Here is a 26,231-nt window from a genome sequence, read left to right on the forward strand (position 1 = left end):
TGTATTTTTTCTAAAACTGAAACAAGTATGAGGATATTTGAAAATGTTCAATAGGATTTCCATTGAATATCATTTTTAATAGCATACCAGAATTAAGTGTAAATTTAAAAATTGCAGTAAATGCAGATTTCTATAGAAATGTTTCTATAAAATGTAATATCTATAGATATTTGTTTGCTATAAATATTCTATTAAAATACTATAGAAAATGTAGAAACAAATTAAATTTTGTGTGATTAAATTGAAATTCTACTTTTGTATTAGGTGTCTCTGAATCACACTGTTCCTGCTGAGATTGATTTCACTTTATGAAGTTCCTATCACTTCATTGTTTATTTTTTCCTCTTTAGGCTGTGTGTACAAAATGCGGTGTGGATACAACGAATAGCCAGAGAGATGCCATCTTGCTTTGCAAGTTATGTAGCGAGCATCGAGAGGTAAGCATTGAGGAGTCATTAGTCATTAACATGTGACAGTAGCATACAGACACAGTGAGTGACATGTGAGAATTGCATACAGACACAGTGAGTGACATGTGAGAATTGCATACAAACACGGTGAGTGACATGTGAGAATTGCATACAGACACGGTGAGTGACATGTGAGAATCGCATACAGACACAGTGAGTGACATGTGAGAATCGCATACAGACACAGTGAGTGACATGTGAGAATTGCATACAGACACAGTGAGTGACATGTGAGAATTGCATACAGACACAGTGAGTGACGTGAGAATCGCATACTGACACGGTGAGTGACATGTGAGAATCGCCTACAGACACGGTGAGTGACATGTGAGAATCGCATACAGACACGGAGAGTGACATGTGAGATTCGCATACAGACACGGTGAGTGACATGTGAGAATCGCCTACAGACACGGTGAGTGACATGTGAGAATCGCATACAGACACGGAGAGTGACATGTGAGATTCGCATACAGACACAGTGAGTGACATGTGAGAATCGCATACAGACACGGTGAGTGACATGTGAGAATCGCATACAGACACAGTGAGTGACATGTGAGAATCGCATACAGACACAGTGAGTGACATGTGAGAATCGCATACAGACACAGTGAGTGACATGTGAGAATCACATACAGACACAGTGAGTGACATGTGAGAATCACATACAGACACAGTGAGTGATGCACCAATGACAATCAATTGTCATTGTATTGTTATAGATGTGGAAAAGATCTGGTGCATGGTTTTTCAAAAGTATTCCAAAATACTGTCTACCGGAAAAGAAAATGGATACACAGAAATATCAGACTGTTGGCGGAAGGCGAATCGAAGCAAAGACAAGAAATCGTAAACCAGGAGGTGGTAGGAACTACAACACCTGGTCACGGGGTAGGGACCCTACAAGTATGTTTCATTTCAATAAAACTAAATCTGATTGGTCCCTCACTCTGCTCCTGTTGTGAAGTATTTTTTGCCAACCAGATTTTTTTTTTAATTTGGCTTTCATTTTAAAGTAAGCCAAACGGTTTGTATTATTTGCGTATTCCTTGATGACCTTGGTGTTAGTGTAATGTAAGTTTTCTTTCATGTATGTTTTCTTTCATGTATTTTTTTGTTGCTTTTAATTTTATTTTGGCTTTTATACATAACACAATTGTAATCCTTTCTGATTGAATTTCCAAATACATTTAAATTAATCTGCTGCCTGTGTTTACACGCAAAAGGTGGCTCTTATCGATGTGTTGAAGTGCCAAAATCTCAAATTTCACTATTTGCAAAATAATTTTTTTTTTCATGTCTTTTTTAAAAATTTTAAGAAAACTTATAGCAAATTGGAAATTGTGAACATTTGATGCGAAATTAACAGAGAGATTATAGAAAATTACAGAAAAATATTTACGTACAAAATTTTGTTCGTAAGCTTAGTTTTAGTGCAACTTGAATGTCTAAATATATACGATATATTAAAATGAAAGCCATTTAGTTAATAATTGTAGTAGAAATGACCTACTGCATTTTCTCTATAAAAGAAGCTAATATGATAGAGATGCATACTGGAGCAAACCAATTATCTTTCAGTTGGATTCTAAGTACACTAACACATGATGAACACTTTTAAGGGATCATATTAATGTGCGCATATATGCACATAGAGAAAATACAGTAATTGTTTTAATGGAGCCTAATTATATATAAGTGAATGCACTTCTACTGTATAGAGAACTGAGTGACTGTGTTATAAGCTCGCTGTAATTTTATTCATGCTTCACAATTGATTTTCCTTTGAGTGAGAACTCCAGGTGGTGACCAGTCATTTAATGTGAAGTTAAATTTGCTTTTCTCAGCTGGATACGCAAGTGAATCTGAATCTGAATCTTCTAGCAGTTCCGATGATGAAGTCAGTATTGGGCGAAAGCGAAAACCAAAGCGACATGATTCAGGTACGATACTCTGAATAGATTCATAATGTCTAAGAGCTAGTCTGGTGACGCTTTAAGTCACGCTTTAATACATGTGTGGAATTTCAAGCACAAATATTAGTAATATCATCACACAATAGTAAATTCCATATAATATAAAATTGTTGCTAGGCTAGGACGTGTGGTGATGTACAATCAGTTTTTATCCAATATAGTGTTTTTTTATTTCTGATGATGAAATGAAATTGAAATTGAAATGACGTTAAATGATTTATGAAATATTTCAAAGTATAATTTTGTTATTCATGTACACCGATAGAGCAAGAGAAATAACTTTGTGAAATATTTGTGTCTATATGCATTCTAGAACATCACCTAGTGGGAAATATTTAGCAGTCGCTTCCTACTTGCCTGTTTAAAATAAGCAGCTAAAGAGATCGAAACTCATGAAAATAATCAAATAAAATTTCTTCTAACCTCCCCATTTTTTATCAACAATTTCTTTTAACCTCCATCCTAATCGTTTGAGAATGATTTTGTTACAAGAAATAATTTGTTTATGATAATTTTCACTTGCTCTGAGTAGATTGTTTCAATTGATTTGGTTATGTTTACATTTATACCCCTGTGTCTAAATAGCAATTGAGAGGGAATTGTGTTTTGCTTGAAAGCTTGAAGTAGATTGACAAGAGAGCAATTCTGTGTTGTACTTATAATGCATTACACTTTATTCATCTTAGATTTTTACAGCTTTGACCTTTTACAGAGGAACTCAACTTAATGGGACCTGTTTCCCACTTTCATGTTACCATAGCGATGGTTTTATGAGCCAGCTTTTATTAAATATAATTAGAACTTCTAGCACTTTGTAAGAAATGAGTTTTTTTTAATCAAAATGTTCTAAAATATTTCAGAGTTCACGGAAGAAATATTAAAATATTTTGAAGACTTTAGCTGTTTTTTCACTGGCGAACTTGATCTTGATTGAAATAGAGTTAATCTTTAGGAATTAATGAAGATGTTCATATCAGAAAAAGAGACCCAATCAGCATGTGCCAAAATCACATTCTCATTCATCAAAATGCTGAAATTAAATACATATGTACTTGCTTTCCCAACAATGGTTTGCTGACCAGAAATAGAACAGATATTTTCATGAACATGGCACCATTTTTTAAGTTGACGAATGCCAATAATAGAAATTCCCAAAAGTCGACTATTTTTATAAAAATCAACATTGCCAATTATTGACCATTCAGAGACAGGTTTCAGAACATGCCAAGATTGATATCTACCTCAAGTTAGCTAGTGTAAACGAGGCTGCTATATTTGGATTTCAAAATATATAATATCAGAGCAAACTTAATCAAATATGATAACGTATAATGCCTCATAAATGAAATATGTGCATATAATTATTGACCGAATCAACGATTAATTCCGCCTCCACATTAATGGTATGCCATACTAAATATCCACCTTCTAAAATAAGGTTAACATTCTGACTAAGTCCAAAATGTGGACTTATAGGTTGACCTTTATTTGTGCGACTGCATCAATTCATCTGCCTGAGATATACAATGTAATTCAAGATGGTAGACTAGCGGCCATTTTTGTATAAAAATGGATCAAAATCAAAACATATACATGGACGGATTTCAGCCAAACTTGGGACATTCATACGATATAATAGGGCACTGATATACATCTCATTGTTTCAAGAATTTGAATCTGATTTTGTTTTTTGAAAAATGTTGTTCTGGAGCTAAATTTGTGGACCTACATTCAAAATTACTTTACGTAATACGACATTCCATGCATTACACAATTCAAACTAATATGTAACTTTATTTCAGTTTAAAATGAAGATTTTAATTATCATAGCAACCACTCATGAACATGGTTGAGTTAGAACGCACAGAAGTTTTCATAGTAGAACACATTCTATCTTCATGAATTGGCATAGGGCAAATACTGAAACTTCCATAACTTTATAAATAGGTCCTGTTTTTTGATTAGATATCTTAAGTTTCAAACAATAATTTTCTAATTCCATTAGTCGTGTTTTTACCTCATAGAGTTCCATGTATTAACTCCATAGTCTTTGTAAAATAATATCTTGTTTATCCCAGAGATTTGGTCCATGATCCCAGTTTTTTATTTTCGCTTATAACCTCGTATAGCAATAAGCAATTGATTTACAAGATGTTTAAAAAATTCCAAAGACTTTCATGAAACTGTATTGATCAACCTTAAAATGCTTTTTTTTACATCACCATGGTAAAGGTGTCTGAAAAGTGCATACCCATGAAAGTCATTCATATCTCATGTTTAAGAGAATTATACTATCTAACTATCATCTGTGTTAAGAATGTTGGTTTGTGTTCTCACGTATCTCTTGTAGATACATGTATGTTTGTCTTTTTCTAATTTCCCTCGCTTGATGCTCTTCTGTCAGCACCAGAGAGCGACAATGTCAGTATAGGTCGACCGAGCACACACCCTCTATACGGTGGTAACAACATGGGTGACAGTCACACTAGCATTGGCAGCGGTGGGGGTTGGTATGGTGGTGGTGCTACAAGCGCCACAGAAAGCAGTCATGGGGATGCCCTTCATGATGAAACCGACAGCTTAAGTGACCATAGTCGGAGTCCAGGAGGTTTGCGTTAAATCTTTATTGCTGTTAAATGGTTGTCGTAATTGGTGTGACTTTTGTAGTCGTATGTGGCTGTTTCATGCATGTATAACTACCCTCTGCACGGTTTCCCCCTTCAAACCTTCACCCATTAATCCTACTAGCAACGTAATATTGATATGCTAATTGATAAGTAATAAATTAATTTTAATTAAGGTCAATTTTTTAATGAGATTTTTTATTTATTTAAAGGGTGGCAGTCGTTGTGCCGCGTCCTGTTCGATATGGGACTCATAGCGACGTATACAATGCGTGTAAAATACATTGTTTATTTACATGAAATTCAAACACACGCTGCATGACGACCACCAAGCTTTAAGCTGTATTTGTTGTTGCTCACATCTTTGAACATTGAGGCTGGAAATGATGATTGTTTTATAACTTTGTTGTACTGACTTATTTGAAATGACCATGCTGTGTATGTGTAGATTTCATTTTGTCAATTACACAAATGTATATCAACATGGATTCCTATAGGAAAGACTTGATAATATACCTCCTAAAAGTTTTGCAGAATGACACAGAGTGCATGTATTCATTATTTTTTTAACATCATTTTTATTGGAATAATGCTTGATTTAAATTTGTTATTCTATGGAAGTTGTAGCCAGAATGAATTTTTTTGAATGTGTAACATCTGGCTCAATTTATAAAATTACATTTCTGTACTTTATTTATTATTTATTGTTTTTTACTGAGTACCCACTGAATATTTGCATGTCAATTTCAATACTGGAATCGTGACATAATTTTAATAATTTTCAGAAAAAATAGTTAGTAGACTTTTTCCTGAATTGATCAATGATTATATTTACCAGTAATTGTGTGTGTTCAAGCAGTCTACAGTGTTCATAATAGATATATGCATAATACAGTACAGATGCTGTTCAACTAGTCATTATTTTAACATCTATAACACACATTGTTTGAATAAATTGATTTTCATCACACCAGCATCTCATCACACCTTTCGGCCACTACAGTGAAAACACTGACATTATTACCTCCTAACTTCTATGATGTGTATGATCTAATAAGAAATCAAATTACATTGGCTGATTCAGTCTGGTAGCTATACCCAGTGGGGTGCGGTATAAAGCATTATGACAACATGCGATAAATGGGTGTTAAAGCCATGTATGTTAATTCTCAGCCATATATTTAAAGAGAATTAAAATACTGTAAACTATTTCAATTTCACAAGCGTCAAATTTTCACGAATACATGAGCGAAAAATCAAAAAAGTCATAAAATCAGTGAATCAGCTAATCAAAAATTCTGAGGAGCGAAAATTATGCGCTTTACTGAATTTTAAATGGATGTATTATCATGTAAATTTAAAACCTATTGGTAAAAGTTTGTACACAATGTGTTTGCGACTTTCACAAGGGTGATGTTTCAAAAATTGCTGAATAACAACCTGTGGAATCACATTGAATGTTTATTTTTATAAATAGCGCCCTCTCACATTGATTAATGAACATAATTTCATGTCAAATTCTGGATTTATACACCAACATCATTGTAGCGCCCTCAAACATTGAATAATGAACATAAATTCTGGGTATATTTTAGATATAATACCAACATCCTTGTAGTATTGCATAGTTCAGTATTATATGCACATCATTGTTACTTCCCAACAGTTTGCTTTTGTGTAAGTTGTAGCCTAGTGTAGTAGTTTGTTTGTTGTATCTTACCTCATCAGCATATAGTGAAATTATCAATCTTAGATAAACGACACTACATATAGAAAAGATAATCACTGCCTGTTATCCAAGTGATTCTAGCCACCTGCTACTCTAAACTATACATATTGATCTAGAGATTTACATCCATATTAAATCCTAGATTCAGGTAACAAGGCAACTAAGCTAAATCTCAATAAAGCAATCACTATACTATACAGAAAGCTGTGAATGTTTTTATACTAGAAATTTATTTTTAGATTCAAATAAAAATTGGCTATATATCCTTTTGTTAATTTATTACCTTTGAATCTCTGTCTTTCTCTCAATAATGGCTGATTTACGCTGAACATAGATCCTATTAAATTTATTCCAAATACACAAAATTTACAAATATTGATATTTCAGTTATCAATAATAGTGTTATCACTACAGTTTGGTGTAAAACATTTATTTTGTAGTACTAGTAGTGGGGAAATTGTCACGATGGGTCAAAAGCTGCATTAATCACTGTGGTGTACAGGCAGTATTCATTTATGAAACATTTGCATTTACTTATATAAAAATATTCCCAGCTTTCTGCAATGTAGTGTAAATGTGTTTAAATCAATGTTTATACGGCTTATTTAAAATATTATATGATAGTATACTGTTGGTTTAATTATTATCTAATCCAACAACAGATCTCAGTCGTACAAGTTCAGTACGTTCTGCCACAAGTGCATCAGCAACAATTGAAGAAGATGATGTAGACAGAGCATTCAACCATTATGGGACCAACGATATCCGTGGCTCTGGGCGTGGTTATCACTCACAGCATCCATCGTACTCACAGCACCAGACGCCGTACTCACAACAACAACAACAACAACAACATCAACCAGCGTATGCCCAACAGCAGTCACCATATGCACAAGAATCGTCGGCTCCACACAGTCCAGTTAAGGAAAGAGAAATCACGCCTCCTCCACAGGAAGTTTTACTCGAGTCTAGTCCAGATGATGACTTTGGAAGTAAGTGTATGAAATGTGATGTCTTAGTCAACTAGTGAAAGGATGCATAGTATAGAAATAGCTGTGTAGTTATTTAGATGGAACCATGTGTCTAATTTTATAGTATTTAGCTTCACTGTCTGCTAAAACACAGCTAATTGTCATCCATCAACAAATCTTCTTCAAATGACAATTCAAATTGCTTCCATATATGGTGTGTAGGTGCATTGGGGTGATCTCATTCTGATTTGATCATTTTATGACAATATCATCAATTGTCTGTCCACTATCGGTGCCCACATGTTCATTATTGGCATCTACATCTACCATTGACGTCAACATCAGTGTGTCCTTCAATGGGACTGAGTTAGTAGGGATCCTAAGTCAATATTGAATCCTTAAAAATTTAGTCAGCTTGTTGAAAATAAAATTGTATGAGAATGTCACCATTAGTCACATACTGAATTTCCAATATTTTTACACTTATTTTGTTTATAAAGTGTTAATTTCTATTCTCGGGATTACAAATTGGATAACTATAGTAGGATGCTTTTCATGATTACTGGTATTATATTAATGTACGATTTTCTGATGGGTCAATGATGCGCCGATGAATTTACACAAATAGTTGTGTTACAGCAAATCTCTGTGTCAGTGGCACATCATATTAGCTTAGACTAGGGCACACTGGTCCACATGTCCATTATCAGTGTGTACATGCCTATTTCATGTTACACAACACTAGTTTTAACATAGCTTCTAAACATAATTTGATGTTTTTCTCTTCACAGCTCACCTTGGCACCTTAGAATATTCAGCTTTGTATGATGGCATAAACAATGCATTACACATCACAATACTAAGAGCCAAAGGACTGAAAGCTATGGATTCTAATGGATTATCAGATCCATATGTCAAGTTACATCTATTGCCGGGAGCAAGCAAGGTAGGTGTATTCAGACATTGAAATGTCTGATTAACAAAAATTATTATAAACTAAATAGTCTTAATGTGCCCTTCAGCCCTCCTCAACACCCATATCATGTGCCTCTTCCCTCCCCTCCTCAACACCCATATCATATGTGTATTTCAGCTCCCCTCCTCAACACCCATATCATGTGCCTCTCTGCTCCCCTCCCCTCCTCAACACTCATATCATGTGCCTCTCTACTCCCCTCCTCTCCTCAACACCCATATCATGTGCCTCTCTACTCCCCTCCTCTCCTCAACACTCATATCATGTGCCTCTCTACTCCCCTCCTCTCCTCAGCACCCATATCATGTGCCTCTCTACTCCCCTCCTCTCCTCAGCACCCATATCATGTGCCTCTCTACTCCCCTCCTCTCCTCAGCACCCATATCATGTGCCTCTCTACTCCCCTCCTCTCCTCAACACTCATATCATGTGCCTCTCTACTCCCCTCCTCTCCTCAACACTCATATCATGTGCCTCTCTACTCCCCTCCTCTCCTCAACACTCATATCATGTGCCTCTCTCCTCCCCTCCCCTCCTCAGCACCCATATCATGTGCCTCTCTCCTCCCCTCCCCTCCCCTCCTCAGCACCCATATCATGTGCCTCTCTCCTCCCCTCCCCTCCTCAACACTCATATCATGTGCCTCTCTACTCCCCTCCTCTCCTCCACTCTCATATCATGTGCCTCTCTACTCCCCTCCTCTCCTCAACACTCATATCATGTGCCTCTCTACTCCCCTCCTCTCCTCAACACTCATATCATGTGCCTCTCTCCTCCCCTCCCCTCCCCTCCTCAGCACCCATATCATGTGCCTCTCTACTCCCCTCCTCTCCTCAGCACCCATATCATGTGCCTCTCTACTCCCCTCCTCTCCTCAACACCCATATCATGTGCCTCTCTACTCCCCTCCTCTTCTCAGCACCCATATCATGTGCCTCTCTACTCCCCTCCTCTCTTCAACACTCATATCATGTGCCTCTCTACTCCCCTCCTCTCCTCAACACTCATATCATGTGCCTCTCTCCTCCCCTCCCCTCCTCAGCACCCATATCATGTGCCTCTCTACTCCCCTCCTCTCCTCAACACTCATATCATGTGCCTCTCTCCTCCCCTCCCCTCCTCAGCACCCATATCATGTGCCTCTCTACTCCCCTCCTCTCCTCAGCACCCATATCATGTGCCTCTCTACTCCCCTCCTCTCCTCAGCACCCATATCATGTGCCTCTCTACTCCCCTCCTCTCCTCAGCACCCATATCATGTGCCTCTCTACTCCCCTCCTCTCCTCGGCACCCATATCATGTGGCTCTCTACTCCCCTCCTCTCCTCAGCACCCATATTATGTGCCTCTCTACTCCCCTCCTCTCCTCAGCACCCATATCATGTGCCTCTCTACTCCCCTCCTCTCCTCAACACCCATATCATGTGCTTCTCTACTCCCCTCCTCTCCTCAACACTCATATCATGTGCCTCTCTCCTCCCCTCCCCTCCTCAGCACCCATATCATGTGCCTCTCTCCTCCCCTCCCCTCCTCAGCACCCATATCATGTGCCTCTCTACTCCCCTCCCCTCCTCAGCACCCATATCATGTGCCTCTCTACTCCCCTCCTCTCCTCAGCACCCATATCATGTGCCTCTCTACTCCCCTCCTCTCCTCAGCACCCATATCATGTGCCTCTCTACTCCCCTCCTCTCCTCATCACCCATATCATGTGCCTCTCTACTCCCCTTCTCTCCTCAACACTCATATCATGTGCCTCTCTACTCCCCTCCTCTCCTCAACACTCATATCATGTGCCTCTCTACTCCCCTCCTCTCCTCAACACTCATATCATGTGCCTCTCAGCTCCCTCTTTACTTAGTCCAGCATTCAAGGTAATCTACTTTTTGTCGTCTATGCTCCAAGTTATTTTTGGCCAGAACTTTTCACACTCAAATTTCAAACTGGTTGAAATAATTGTCACTGTGTATAATCGTTGTCCCCTGTTATAAGTGTCTGATTTACTGCTCCCATCAACATGATTACCTAAAATATATAAGCTAGTCAAGGTTATAAATGATGCACTATGTCGTATCTTTATTAACAGGCCAATAAACTGCGAACAAAGACTGTTCACAAGACATTAAATCCGGAATTCAATGAGACTCTCACTTACTATGGAATCACTGAAGATGATCTGCTTAGAAAAACACTCAGGTCAGTGTCTGTGTTTTATTGTCAACATGATGTGTGATCTTATAAAATATCTTGCGATCAAGCAATATAAAGCCATTAGCAACAGGGATTTTAAACAAGGGAACAGTGGCGCAGTGCCCTCATACCATGGCCATGCACCCCCTTACCCTGGGGAGCAGATGGCAACCATAAAATTCTGATTGACCAGGGATCACATGTGGCCACAGTCTTCAACTGTGACCTGTCTGATAGTAATTTTGGTTTATGGTACTATGCAATGATGATCCCATTCTGCATACAAGGAAATCAAATGTAATTCTAACTTTATAGCGATACTGAAAGCAGCGAATGCTTGGACAGAGATGTGTTTCTGCTTCTGATAAAGTTCTGCATGTTGCGTGGGGGCAGTTTAAATTATGTTAATTGTGTGTATGGATCTGTTCATAGTTTTCTTATCAGCAAAAATCAATATGGCATCCTATTTTGTGTGTGAAATACAACTTTCCCACCCGAAAAACTTTCATTATTTTTTTGTTAACAGATTATCTGTCTTGGATGAGGATAAATTTGGTCACAATGATTTCATTGGAGAACATAGATTGCCACTGAAGAAGCTCACACCGCACCAAACCAAGAACTTCAATGTCTACTTAGAAAAACCACTTCCGGTAAGTGATGATGCATAAACACACGCTGCGTTCAGTCATGACTCGTATGTTTAAATCACCTAGGGTCACCCTAAATTAATAACATTTCCTAACATTTTTACCATAAGACTTTCTCACCCAAATTTTTCTGCACTTTTTTCTTACCCGGTATATTCTTCTATGTTTCTAGAAATGAACCCTAATTTTTGAGTTAAAAGACAAAATTTGAGCCAATTTTCAGTTTTTACTCAAACAATTTTGCTATTTTTTACCAATCTTCTGAAACAAAATGCAGACTGAATTATTTGTGATTTTTTGATGGAAGAAAGAAACTGGTGGTGAAAAGGTTAAACCAAATGATGTAGTAGATGAGATTGACTTAGTGTTGGAATAATATGTTTTAGATTAACTTCATACTTATGTATTACAAATATACAGTACAGTTTGATTTAAGCTATCTCAGTTTACTTTTAAAATCATTGTATATCTAAATTAGTATCTTTGATAAATACTACAAGTTTTTATATTAAGGCAAAAGCAGGTTAGAGCCAGCTTTGAGGTAAAATTCACTCAAACTGTATTTTATATGTGAAAAAGCATAAGAAGGTTCAGTATTATTATGAGATACACTTGTGCCCATGCAAGTCTTATTTCATCTGTTCATATGTTGAATGCATGTACATGTAAAATCAATTTCTTTTGTGTTTTGTTGAGGTGTGTATCAACCAACTTTACTCGATCATTTATTAATTATATTCTCTGTTCCTTATTCCATAGCTTGAAAAGGATGATGAACTCGCATCAGGTGATCGAGGTAAAATACAGTTTTACCTAAAATATGTTACTAGGCAACAGCAGTTAGTTGTTGGTATTGTACGATGTGCTGGACTTGCTGCCATGGATAGTAACGGATATTCAGATCCGTATGTCAAAGTGTGAGTATTGTCCAAAAACATGAATTCAACATTCCACTGCTTACTGGTTGCATAGCAACGACAGACTTGGTTAATTACAAATTTACCCATAATCATGTGAAAACAATTTAAATTTGAATAAGACAATGAAGGTGTCGTAGAGGGCGCATATCCTAACATTATGGGAAGTGTCTCTTGAAAATAGAATAAATTGTCTGTTTCACACCATGGCAAAATCAGCTCATTAGCAACACTTATATCAGTTTATTTCTTTTATTTATGTTTTAATTCAATATTACATATTTCCTGCTTTAACACTTTGAACACCTAAGTCACAACATATACAAAATTTGCTCTTTTCAACATAAAATGTTGACAAAAATGTTTCAATCAAAAACTAGAAGTAATGTCATATTTAGTCTGTTTGGTTCAAAATTAAAACTGAATTTAGTGAAAATCACAGAAATGTAAATAAATTTATAGCAATTTTGAGCATGAAAACAATTAAGGGTTAAGTTGCAAGACTAATGATATTGTGGACTGAGATTTATTCTACTTGTGGAGAACAGCAACCAAGCACCTAGATTCAACACTATGATATACAAACTGATTCTGTTTAGTAAAAGACTTAGCAACATATTCCCAGTCACGACCGTGAATGTTGCTGCCATGGAGCAGACAAACCGGCATCTGACTCTAGGCAAGATTTGCTATTCCAGACAGACAGACAGACAGACAGACAGACAGACAGACAGGATGAGATCCTTCATGTCATCACTACAGTAAAAGATGAGCAACTACTAAAGTACCAATTGCGATTTTTGCAACCAGCATTGCAAGGTAGTGCTTATTAATTTCCCAAATGAACGACAACTGGATCATTTATTGCTAACAAGGATTTTACTGTCAGTAACACTAACAACAACAACTACTGCTTCATCAGGCTATCTGGAAGTAATTATGAAAGATACTATGGCCAGACTGGAACTAAACTGCTGCATGCTGATTTCATAGTTAACAATTTGTTGATGGTAAAAATGTAAATGCTGATGTTGTACCAAGCACAGTGTAGACCTCAAATCAGCAAACATTCAAATACTTCTTAATTTCCAAAAGAAAAGAGGTAGTCTGGTCACAACTAAATCAAAACTTTGTTCTAAACAATCATTGATTTGACTAACAACTCCGTTTTAAACAATCAAAGCTCTAAAACTTCACTTCTTAAGATAATTTTACCAAATATTTATAATCATTCTCTGTACATGTTCTGTTTGTAGTTATCTGAAGCCAGATCAGGGCAAAAGAACAAAATTCAAGACTCCAATTAAAAAGAAGACTCTCAATCCTGAATTTCATGAAGTAAGCAAATTTGCATATTTTGGTATTATTATTTTTATGTCATATTTTATGTCATATTATATTGTATGTCATGTTATAACCTAGATTTTAAAATGCAACTTTCATGAGTCAATACAGCAATTCAATCTGATTTAACATACATCTGAGAAGTTTAATTTTAAAATGTGATTTTATTATGTTAATTAATAATGAAATATTTTCATATCTATGCTTTTAATAGGAGTTTGTGTATGATGTAAAACTGAGTGAATTGGCAAAGAAGACATTGGAGTTGACAGTCTGGGATAAAGACATCGGAAAGAGCAATGACTATATTGGTAAGAATCATCAGACTGGACATGTGCCAAATTTGACTTTATAAAACAGATACCCATGTTTCATTCCCATGCTTACAGATAGCAGAGTTTTGGTCTAGTTATAGTATATTTCCTTGTAGGATCCATAACAAATATTTAAATATGAAGTTGAATTTTGACCCTGTTTCATATTGTACATAAATGTGTCCAAGCTTCATACCCTAAATAAGTTAAATTTTCGAAAAATCTTAACATTCTATTTCCTTTGGTAGGTGGCATTCAGCTTGGTATCCATGGCAAAGGTGACAGACTGAAGCATTGGTTTGAAACATTAAAGAACCCAGACAAAAAGTTTGAGAGGTGGCACACGCTATCAGAGGAACACTTTGATGATGCTTAATATTATATTTATGTCAAAAAATGTGTAGTATATCACCAAATATAAATATATAATAAATAATATTAATCTGAAAGAGCCTTAAAATATATAGTTAATAATATTAATCTGACATAGCCTTACAGTTTATTACTGTGGTGCTGATATCCTGCTGTTGTTAAAGAATTAATGTTCAATGTAAATTATTGGCAGGAAATGAAACTGGCAAATTGTACATTACCGTAACATTCTCAGTTTTCCCATAAGACATTTAAATGCATAGATATTTAGATTTTTAATTGTACATATATGGTACTGATGAAATTTAATGTTGCTGGAGCTATGATGTCACAAGATTGTGTATTTTAACCCCCCCCCCCCCCCCCCCTTATGTAGCATTTTAATATCTAGAGGGCATTCTTGGAGTTAGAGATGTAATACGGACTGGAACACGTAATTTTTAGTATTGTTGTTAATACTGTATGATGACAGATATGTTGGATTCTGATTTCTTATGACCTAAAAACGCAGTTCTTGTAGCATACATCTGAATATTCATTTGATGAAACAATGAAATTCTGTAATACACATGTGCACTTGTAACAATCACTGCATGTGTGTATTAGTGGTTTCAATTTCAATTTTTCATCCGACAAATACTGTGTCCTGCAAATACAAAATTGGTGGTTTGTGATAAATTATAGATTCGGTTTACAACAATATTAAAAAAAATTGTGTTTTCATTCATATTAAAACCGTTAACATAAAAGGTTATAACTTAAAGAGAAAAGAATTTTTTTTTTTACTTTTTAACATGTTTACTGATTCTCTTCTAGCGAATGCATTAAATTCTCTAAATAATCTATTGCTTGCTTGATATTCACTAGTTCAACACTGAGGGCACTATTTCAAATATGATAGAAGTGAACAGGCTGCACTAGAAGTGCAAACATGTTTGGGAGCTCGATAATGACATCATATTTTAAAACAGCGCCCTCAGTGTTCAACAGATAAGCTGCAGTATATGATTTATTGTACTTGGATTTGCTATCACAAGAGACAGGTATTTAGTTACATAAATGTGGATTTTAATAATTTGTATGGCTTGAAGATTTTAATATAGGAGAATATATCTATCACAGAACATGATGTATTTTGTATGTGAATATTGTAAAATATTGAACTTTTTTGTTGTGTACTTATCGACCAGACTCTGAGATATTTAAAAAAAAATGTTTTCATTATGTTAATATCTATCATTATGATACAACGTAATCACAAAAAATGCGACACTGCTAGTTATATAAAAAAACTAAATAAGCTTTTTGGGAATTCAGAATTATGGATCTTCACAAGCATATTTTATTCATGGTGTACTTAATAATTGCAATTCTGTCATAGTTGACCTTGACGTAGGGTAGAATGTGGACTTTTGAGTCTACATGATACGTATATTCATACTAATGTTTTTTAAACAGAACCAATGAACAAATAGTGGATCATATCACGAGTCAAAATAGTCTTCCTCGGTTATTCTTAGGATTTAAAAGTTGCAAATATTTTTGTTTTTTTATCACAATAATTTAAATCACTATTCAATCTATCATCACTTACCATGCTAATATCATTCGAATTGCATCTTTTCAAACATCTTCAAATGTTTTATTGTTCTTAACTGATTAAACACCACAGTCATTGCCAAGGTCACAGCTAGTTGCCCCTTGGTACCTCCTTTTATGCAAATTTATGTATAGACTTGATTGACTGCTGCTAACAGCGGCCCTAAGATTATCACACATACACATATAGGTGGGAATACTGCTGTGTCTGCCATTCTGTAAGTCGTCCAGTCGTCTGTCTGTCTGTCTGTCTGTGTGTGTGAAGTAGATATTGAATTGGCAGGTACCTTCAGTGGGTCTCTAAAATTGGCATGTACTTGGGGTTTGTCCATTTAATAACAGTATCTATTTTAGCAAATGATTTTTCTTAATGACCAAAACAGATATTTTCAACCACTTTTTTAAAACTGAGGAAATGTTTTTAAAGCTCTCTATAATTTGCTCAATAATCTTTGGTTTATTTTGGATGATGACTAATTTTTTATTTATACTTCACAGTTATACAATAAAGCTTGTCAGGATATCACAATTCGCTCATTGCTTTTTTTGTTTGCAATCGATTTTATATTGATGTTGCTTAGCATATCATTTGCATATCATTTGCATACAATGCTTACAGTAGTGTCATTCCATTACTATACAATATTACTATCTTATTTGCACATACTTTTTGTTCTACTGTCTCTAGACAATATTTGCATATATTGTTTACATCAGTGTTGTGCACTTTCATCCATTATTGTCCTTACTATCACCACTGCTAGACAATATTTGCATCTCATTTGCATTTTATATTCCAAGTGTTGTGCACTTTCATCCATTATTGTCCTTACTATCACCACTGCTAGACAATATTTGCATCTCATTTGCATTTTATATTCCAAGTGTTGTGCACTTTCATCCATTATTGTCCTTACTATCACCAATGCTAGACAATATTTGCATCTCATTTGCATATTATATTCCAAGTGTTGTGCACTTTCATCCATTATTGTCCTTACTATCACCGATGCTAGACAATATTTGCATCTCATTTGCATATTATATTCCAAGTGTTGTGCACCTTCACCCATTATTGTCCTTACTATCACCAATGATAGACAATATTTGCATCTCATTTGCATATTATATTCCAAGTGTTGTGCACTTTCATCCATTATTGTCCTTACTATCACCAATGCTAGACAATATTTGCATCTCATTTGCATATTATATTCCAAGTGTTGTGCACTTTCATCCATTATTGTCCTTACTATCCCCAATGCTAGACAATATTTGCATCTCATTTGCATATTCCAAGTGTTGTGCACTTTCATCCATTATTGTCCTTACTATCACCAATGCTAGACAATATTTGCATCTCATTTGCATATTATATTCCAAGTGCTGTGTACTTTTATCCATTATTGTCCTTACTATCACCAATGCTAGACAATATTTGCATCTCATTTGCATATTCCAAGTGTTGTGCACTTTCACCCATTATTGTCCTTACTATCACCAATGCTAGACAATATTTGCATCTCATTTGCATTTTATATTCCAAGTGCTGTGCACTTTTATTCATTATTGTCCTTACTATCACCAATGCTAGACAATATTTGCATCTCATTTGCATATTCCAAGTGTTGTGCACTTTCACCCATTATTTTCCTTACTATCACCAATGCTAGACAATATTAGCATCTCATTTGCATATTATATTTTAAGTGTTGTGCACTTTCATCCATTATTGTCCTTACTATCACCAATGCTAGACAATATTTGCATCTCATTTGCATATTATTTTTCAAGGGTTGTGCACTTTCATCCATTATTGTCCTTACTATCACCAATGCTAGACAATATTAGCATCTCATTTGCATATTATTTTTCAAGGGTTGTGCACTTTTATCCATTATTGTCCTTACTATAACCACTGCTTGACAATATTAGCATATCATTTGCATACTAGATTTACAAGTGTTGCGCACATTCATCCATTATTTACCTTACTATAACCACTACCAGACAATATTTTCTTCTCATTTGCATATTTCAAGTGTTGTGCACTTTCATCCATTATTGTCCTTACTATAACCACTGCTCGACAATATTTGCATATCATTTGCATATATTGATTACACAAGTATTGTGCACTTTCATTTATTATTGTCCTTACCATCCCACTGCTAAACAATATTAGCATATCATTTGCATATAATATCCCAGAAGTGACATGCAATTTCATCCCTTATTGTCTTACCATTTTCACTGCTGGACATTATTAACAGTTACATTTTGAAAATTATAATATAGTATTTACTCCACCAGTTTGTATTTTCAAAATGTTAAAAAAAGTGATAATTATAGGGAATCCAAAAGTTGCATAACATAGGATCGTAATTGTGACACATTCTGCAGTGTGCATGTATATTCTTAATTCTTTCCTCAGTGTTAATGTGAAGATAACATTGGTGAATGTTGACATGCCATCTTAATGTGAATGTAGACATGTCATGATAATGTGAATGTTGACATGTCATGATATAAATGTTGACATGTTATCTATGATGTGAATGTTGACATGTCGTGCCGGGTGTAAATGTTGACATGTCATCTATGAGGTGAATGTTTACATGTCATGCTGGGTGTAAATGTTGACATGCCATCTATGAGGTGAATGTTGACATGTCATGCTGGGTGTAAATGTTGACATGCCATCTATGAGGTGAATGTTGGCATGTCATGCTGGGTGTAAATGTTAACATGCCATCCTAATGTGAATGTAGACATGTCATGATATAAATGTTGACATATTATCTATGATGTGAATGTTGACATGTCGTGCCGGGTGTAAATGTTGACATGTCATCTATGAGGTGAATGTTGACATGTCATGCTGGGTGTAAATGTTGACATGCCATCTATGAGGTGAATGTTGACATGTCATGCTGGGTGTAAATGTTGACATGTCATATATGATGTGAATGTTGACATGTCATGCTGGGTGTAAATGTTGACATGTCATCTATGATGTGAATGTTGACATGTCATGCCGGGTGTAAATGTTGATATGTCATCTCTGATGTGAATGTTGACATGTCATCCCTGTTGTAAATGTTGACATGTCATCCCTGTTGTAAATGTTGACATGTCATCCCTAATGTGAATGTTGACACGTCATCCCCAATTGACCAATATCAAAACTATTTTTAGAAAGATTCAAACAAGACGATTTGAGATATAGAAAATGGATGTTTTATGCTAAAGACATTGTCAAGCAATGATAAATTTTGCCATTTTTTTTTTATTGAAAAATACGAACTACATTTTGGCATAAACTTGTAATACTTGTATGCAGGGTTGTATGATTCAGATAATGCTCCCTGATTTATGGCTTAAAATCATTGCAATAGCAGTATATTACTGCATATAAATTTAAAATTGTTGGGGGCCGGTAAATATTGTCATATGGCTTATAAATGTCATATATGTATTACTGTCTGAATTATTTTGACTATTTCCACATTTGGAATCGAAAAGTTTAATTAAATTAAAGTAGAAATTATATCAAAAATACAACAAACTGCCAACTCACATTACAAAGTGAGCTGATTATTTGCTCCAGTGTGATTTACTGTCTGTGATGTACATACTATTATGACAACATGTTATTGAAAAGTTACAGGTGGCTTTGGTCTGGCCATTGGGGTGATTCTGATGTTCTGGTCACCTGTGAATCTGATGTCCTGGCCAGAGTGGTTATGATGTCCTGTCCAGTGGGTGGTTGCAAGGTTCTTATATTCTGGCCAAATGTGGTTCTGATGTCTAGCCTAAGTAGTTTTTATGTTCTGACCAAGGTGTTCTGATGTTCTGGTCATGGTGGTTCTGATGTCCTGGCTGAAGTGGTTCTTGTGTTCTTGCCAAGGTGGTTCTGGCCATAGCGGTTCTGATGTTCTGGCCAAGGTGTTTCTGGTGTTCTTACCAAAATGGTTCTTATGTTCTTGCCAAAGTGGTTCTGATACCCTGGCCAAGATATTTCTGATGTTCTGGCCTTGTGTTGTGTTTATGTCCTGGCTAAGGTGGTTCTGATATCATCGCCAGGGTTGTTCTGATGTCTTGGCCAATGTGGTTCTTGTGTTCTGGCCAAGGTGGTTCTGGCCATAGCGGTTCTGATGTTCTGGCCAAGGTGTTTCTGGTGTTCTTACCAAAATGGTTCTTATGTTCTTGCCAAAGTGGTTCTGATACCCTGGCCAAGATATTTCTGATGTTCTGGCCTCGTGTTGTGTTTATGTCCTGGCTAAGGTGGTTCTGATATCATCGCCAGGGTTGTTCTTATGTCTTGGTCAAGGTGGTTCTGATGCCTTGGCAAGGTGTTTCTGGTTTTCTGGCCTAGGTGGTTCTAATTTTCTGGCCTAGGTGGTTCTGATGTTTTGGACAAGATGGTTCTGTTGTTCTGATCGGTGGTTCTGGCCATAGCAGTGGTGGTTATGATATTATCACCAGGGTTGTTTTGATGTCCTGGCCAACGTGGTTTTGATGCCCTGGCCAAGGTGGTTCTGAAGCCAGGGTTGTTCAGATGTCCTGGCCAAGGTGTTTCTGGTTTTTTGGCCTAGGTGGTTCTGATGTTTTGGACAAGTTGGTTCTGATATCACCAAGGTTGCTCTTATGTCCTGGCCAAGATGGTTTTGGTGCCCTGGCAGGGTGGTTCTGATATCATGGCCAGGGTTGTTTCGATGTTCTAGCAAAGGTGGTTCTGATGTTTTGGCCAAGGTGGTTCTGATGTTTTGGCCAAGGTGGTTCTGGTGTTCTGGGCAAGGTGGTTTCAAAGTCTTAGCCCCCTGTGGTTTTGATGTCCTTCCCCTGTGGTTTTGATATCCTGGCCAGGATGGTTCTGATGTCCTGCTCAATGATATTCTGATGTATAGGCCACCTGTGGTTCTGGTGCCTTGCCCATTATGGGTCTGATGTCTCGTCAAGATGGTTCTAATGTCATTGTCAAAGTGGTTTTGATGTCCTGGCCAGGATGGTTTCGACCAATTTTCTGACTTCCTCTTCAAGGTAGTTCTGATGTCCTAGTCAAGGTGGTTCTAATGTACTAGCAAAATGAAACAAAATTGTCTTGATGAAAATATTTAAATTTGCTGAACTCAAAACTTGAGTAAATACTTGTTGAACATGTGAGGTCCATTGTCACAGGCAATTATTATCATGTTCACATCACTTGTTGCCATGGAAATAATGGATACAACATTTCCTACAATCCTTATGGGGATAAATGTTGTGTCATCAGTAAATACAGTAACCTAGCATAATAGTACTATTGTGTGTAAATTCATATATCATAGTATTGCCTTTTGTGTGGGTAGAAAGAAATGAACCTCCCAAAGTCAGAATTCCAGTCTGGATTCTATACTTTTGAACATATGAGGATTATAATAAAAAAAAATAATACACTGAATAAGTTTTGTGTTGCTTATCATTTTTTTCCACTGAAATCTGTGACTTAGAAACCACTCCTTGTACAAAACGTCACCCCACACATATTTATTCACAAGGATTTATCATATTAGGTATGTTAGTTTGTTATTTCTGCTGTCTAATAATAACTCCACAGTGAGCATTTCCATCGTATATTGTGTATTCTATGTACAAAATATTTTTTTTTTAAAAAAAATAAATATTTGAAAAAAAAAATGTGTTCTATGTGTTAATTGTTGAATAAAATTCATACATGAAAAACTATATTACTGGAAATGAATTGTATTCGATATTCTGAACATGTTGAGTATTTTGTATGTAATATTTGTTCTTGTATTGTGAAATAAAGATATATGAACTGGATTTTATGATTGGCATATTTGTATGTGTGTAGAACATGAACATGTAATATTATTTAACTATTTGTTAATAATTCAAATAATTTTAATTTATTTGCAAAGATAGATGAGTTTTTGACATTCGTTCAACTTAACTACTGTTCAATCAAATTGTTTTTTGGTTTGACTTTTTTTTACACCTTGGTGCTCTGATCTACCGACAATCTTATTTTTGAAAATAAAATTTAACAAATCCACCATCTCCAACTGATCGAAATTAGAAATATTTGTAAAAAACTTGAAATCGCAAGTTTGTAGATTTTGTATTTCTGTGTTGAAAGAATTAAACCTGTATCTTGACATGCCTGGACCAATCACAGTCAAACTTTGCACATACATAATACTATACATATGCACATCAATTTGTTTCACGATCTGATTCAAGATGGCCGAATAGTGTACATTTTTGTGCTAAAAAATCATCAAAATCAAGCATTTATGGATGGATTTTAAACTTGGTACATATGTTGGACATTATGGGACCTTGATGCGCATCATTCTATTTTTCAGATCCAATTTAAAATGACAGACTGGTGGCCATTTTAATTTATTTGCAAAGATAAATGAGTTTTTGACATTCAGTTCAACTACTGTTCAATCAAATTGTTTTTTGGTTTGACTTTTTAGCTCCGCTGTCGACTTTGTCAAGCGGAGCTTATCATATGAGTGATTGTCCGTCATCGTCCGGTGTCGTCCGTTGTCGTCCGTCGTCGTCTTCGTATGTAGTCGTCCGTGTCAATGTTTAACTTTTTCGACTTCTTCTTGAAAACTACAAGCCTGAATGCTTTGATACTTTGTGTATATGTACCTTGGGTAGACCTCTCTCAGATTTGTTGATTTCATGATGATATCTTCAATTCTCTAATTTTGGTGAATATTTTTGTCATTTTTAGTAAAAAGTGATATTTTCGACTTCTTGTTAAAAACCGCAAGTCCAATTGCTTTGATATTACATATATAGGTACTACATGTGTACCTCTCTCAGATTTGTTCATTTTGTGATGATGTCTTCAATTCTCTAATTTTGGTGAATATTTTTGTCATTTTTGGTAAAAAATGATATTTTTGACTTCTTGTTAAAAACCGCAAGTCCGATTGTTTTGATATTACATATATAGGTACTACATGTGGACCTCTCTCTGATTTGTTCATTTTGTGATGATATCTTCAATTCTCTAATTTTGGTGAATATTTTTGTCATTATTGGTAAAAAGTGATATTTTCGACTTCTTGTTAAAAACCAAAAGTTCAATTGCTTTGATATTACATATATAGATACTACATGTAGACCTTTCTCAGATTTGTTCATTTCGTGATGATATCTTAAATTCTCTAATTTTGGTGAATATTTTTGTAATTTTTGGTAAAAAATGATATTTTTGACTTCTTGTTAAAAACCGCAAGTCCGATTGTTTTGATATTACATATATAGGTACTACATGTGGACCTCTCTCTGATTTGTTCATTTTGTGATGATATCTTCAATTCTCTAATTTTGGTGAATGTTTTTGTCATTATTGGTAAAAAGTGATATTTTCGACTTCTTGTTAAAAACCAAAAGTTCAATTGCTTTGATATTACATATATAGATACTACATGTAGACCTTTCTCAGATTTGTTCATTTCGTGATGATATCTTAAATTCTCTAATTTTGGTGAATATTTTGGTCATTTTTGGTAGAAAGTGATATTTTCGACTTCTTGCTAAAAACTGTAAGTCCGATTGCTTTGATACTATACATATTGTTCATTTTCTAATGATGCCTTGCTAACAGCGGAGCTATTTCAGCCGATAGGCTGCTTGTTTTTACACCTTGGTGCTCTGATCTACCGACAATCTTATTTTCGAAAATAAAATTTCTCAAATCCACCATCTCCAACTGACCGAAATTAGAAAAATTTGTGAAAATTATTTTGATTTTACGCGTTGGATCAGTGAAATCGCAAGTTTGCAAATTTTGTATTTTCTGTGTTAAAAACTGAAAAAATTAAACCTGTATCTTGACATGCCTGGATCAATCACAGTCAAACTTCGCACATACATAATACTATACATATGCACATCAATTTGTTTCACGATCTGATTCAAGATGGCCAAATAGTGGACATTTTTGTGCTAAAAAATCATCAAAATCAAGCATTTATGGATGGATTTTAAACTTGGTACATAGGTTGGACATTATGGGTCCTTGATGCACATCATTTTATTTTTCAGATCCAATTTAAAATGACAGACTGGTGGCCATTTTTTTTTAATGAATGCAGTTCTAGTGCCATGCTTTGACTGATTATGTTCAACTTTTATATATTCATTATACATCATGACATAGATATATCTGATTTAAAATGGCCAAATGGCAGCCGTTTTTTTACTAAAAAATCATCAAAAATCAAGCATTTCTGGCATTCCAGAACTGGAATTTGGCGTTCATGGATGGATTTTGTTCAAACTTGGTACATACATTAGAGATTATGGGTTCCTCAAGCATGTCATTTTATTTTACAGATGGCTGACTGGCAGCCATTTTGTTTAAATGAATGCACTTCTAGTGCCATATCTCTGCCATGCTTTGATTGATTATGTTCAAATTTTACATTCGTTTTACATCATGTTATAGATATACAGAAGTATTCAAAATGGCCGACCAGTGGCCATTTTGTTTTAATTAATGCTGTTCCAGAGCAATATTTCTCAATATGGACAAGTACTAGTTTGATGATCAGATAAAAGATGTCAATCATTTCAATGTTAAAAAATCACCATAATCAAGCATCATCTTCTGGATCCATACTTCTGACCTATTTATGTTCCAACTATATTACTATAAACAAAACTATATATCTTAAATTTGATAACTAACAGGGACTGTGCCATGCATGGCTTGTTAAACTATACTGTCTACTACATACATAATTATAAAAAAAAGTTATTTAACATGATGATTTAACTTAAAATTTCATTTAAATATATTGTCCAAAAATACAGTGAAAGACAGATAGCTGTATATTAATGCATTTATAAAAAAAAATGGAAATACGAGTAATCAGCTTTCATTTAAATATAAATACTTTATAGTAATTGGCCCAAGACCTAAACATTGTCTATGCCTATAATGCACATTCACGTCTTCACGCGACATAGCAAGTTACTGTAACTTTTTTATAACAAAGCACCTGCAATGCTGATTGGATAAGGTCAAACTAACTCATTAACAGGCTATTAGCCAGGTATTTGCAACTTCCAATCCAAAACAAGTCAATTAACATATTGAAAAATGTAGATAGTTTTGGATATATTTTGGTAAAATTATCAAAGAACAATAAGAGAAAACAGAAAAATGGGAAAAAGTTGCCAGTCCAAAATCAAAGTTGCCAGTCCGTTTTGGTGGGTGGACTGGTGGCTGGCTAACACCCTGCTCATTAATAATTATGTCACAATATCATTTCTAAATTGGTATATTTGAATTATAACATCCATTTTGATTTATAAAAAATTATATTTATAAAACATTTACTATCGACACAACAAACTGTTTCCTTTCATTTTTATATACTGTAAAATACTTTGATATAGCTATATTCCATTTTAGCGAATTTAACTCAATGCATAAATTAATTGAATCTTAATTTAGCTAAAGTGCCAATAATCTCACTGTGAGAATATACTGTATTCTAATTAGCGACATCTTAATTTAGGGAAATTTCGGATTAGCTAAATTAGCTAAAATGTTTTACAGTATTTCACAATTTGAATTAAAATTTCTATTGGCTGCTGAAATAACAATTAAACATTTTCAAATGACGTCTCTGGGATCGTTGATTGAAATTTATGAAATCGAAGGGAATGTATTTGTTGCATCGATACTACTACCCCCAGGTTTCTGCCATTCACTGTAACAAGATCTAACAAAATCTGTTCACAGTAAATTGTACCTTTACATCCACAGCCCATTTTTACAATGATCTATCTGCAAGCATTACCACGGAAGGTATTAACGTTAATACCTTCCATGGCATTACATACGGAGATATGAATAAATAAACATAACATTTGAACATGACATTTGTGATATACTCTAACAACATATCACTTTGCACATGGTATCTAAACCATTTGAAAAACAAATTTAAACTTACTTCTTGTATTTGCGAGTTCGTCGCAACTTGGAAGCAAATCCGAGAATTTAAACCTCGACTAGTTGAAACCGAGGCTAGGGGAATCCTGGAGTCATCAAG

General features: G+C 35.2%; 1 protein-coding gene across 3 annotated transcripts in view; it reads left to right on the forward strand.

Moving 5' to 3' along the window:
• LOC102805195 (rabphilin-3A-like) overlaps positions 1-21,960 on the forward strand; it is a 64,634-nt gene extending 42,674 nt beyond the window's left edge. The window contains exons 5-16 of one of the 3 annotated variants that reach the window (XM_085491677.1): positions 351-437; positions 1,196-1,379; positions 2,321-2,416; positions 4,854-5,057; positions 7,465-7,794; positions 8,565-8,719; positions 10,835-10,944; positions 11,465-11,591; positions 12,348-12,505; positions 13,762-13,843; positions 14,064-14,160; positions 14,412-21,960. In XM_085491677.1, the coding sequence (XP_085347803.1) occupies positions 351-437; positions 1,196-1,379; positions 2,321-2,416; positions 4,854-5,057; positions 7,465-7,794; positions 8,565-8,719; positions 10,835-10,944; positions 11,465-11,591; positions 12,348-12,505; positions 13,762-13,843; positions 14,064-14,160; positions 14,412-14,539 (1,758 nt within the window). In that variant the 3' untranslated portion in view covers positions 14,540-21,960. The remainder of the gene's footprint in view (positions 1-350; positions 438-1,195; positions 1,380-2,320; positions 2,417-4,853; positions 5,058-7,464; positions 7,795-8,564; positions 8,720-10,834; positions 10,945-11,464; positions 11,592-12,347; positions 12,506-13,761; positions 13,844-14,063; positions 14,161-14,411) is intronic. The other 2 variants (XM_085491678.1, XM_085491679.1) reach the window with 2 other exon arrangements.
• Positions 21,961-26,231: the final 4,271 nt, after the last annotated feature.

The sequence above is a fragment of the Saccoglossus kowalevskii genome, chromosome 16 (genome assembly GCF_978046115.1).
Source record: "Saccoglossus kowalevskii chromosome 16, keSacKowa6.1, whole genome shotgun sequence".
Lineage (NCBI taxonomy): Eukaryota > Metazoa > Hemichordata > Enteropneusta > Harrimaniidae > Saccoglossus > Saccoglossus kowalevskii.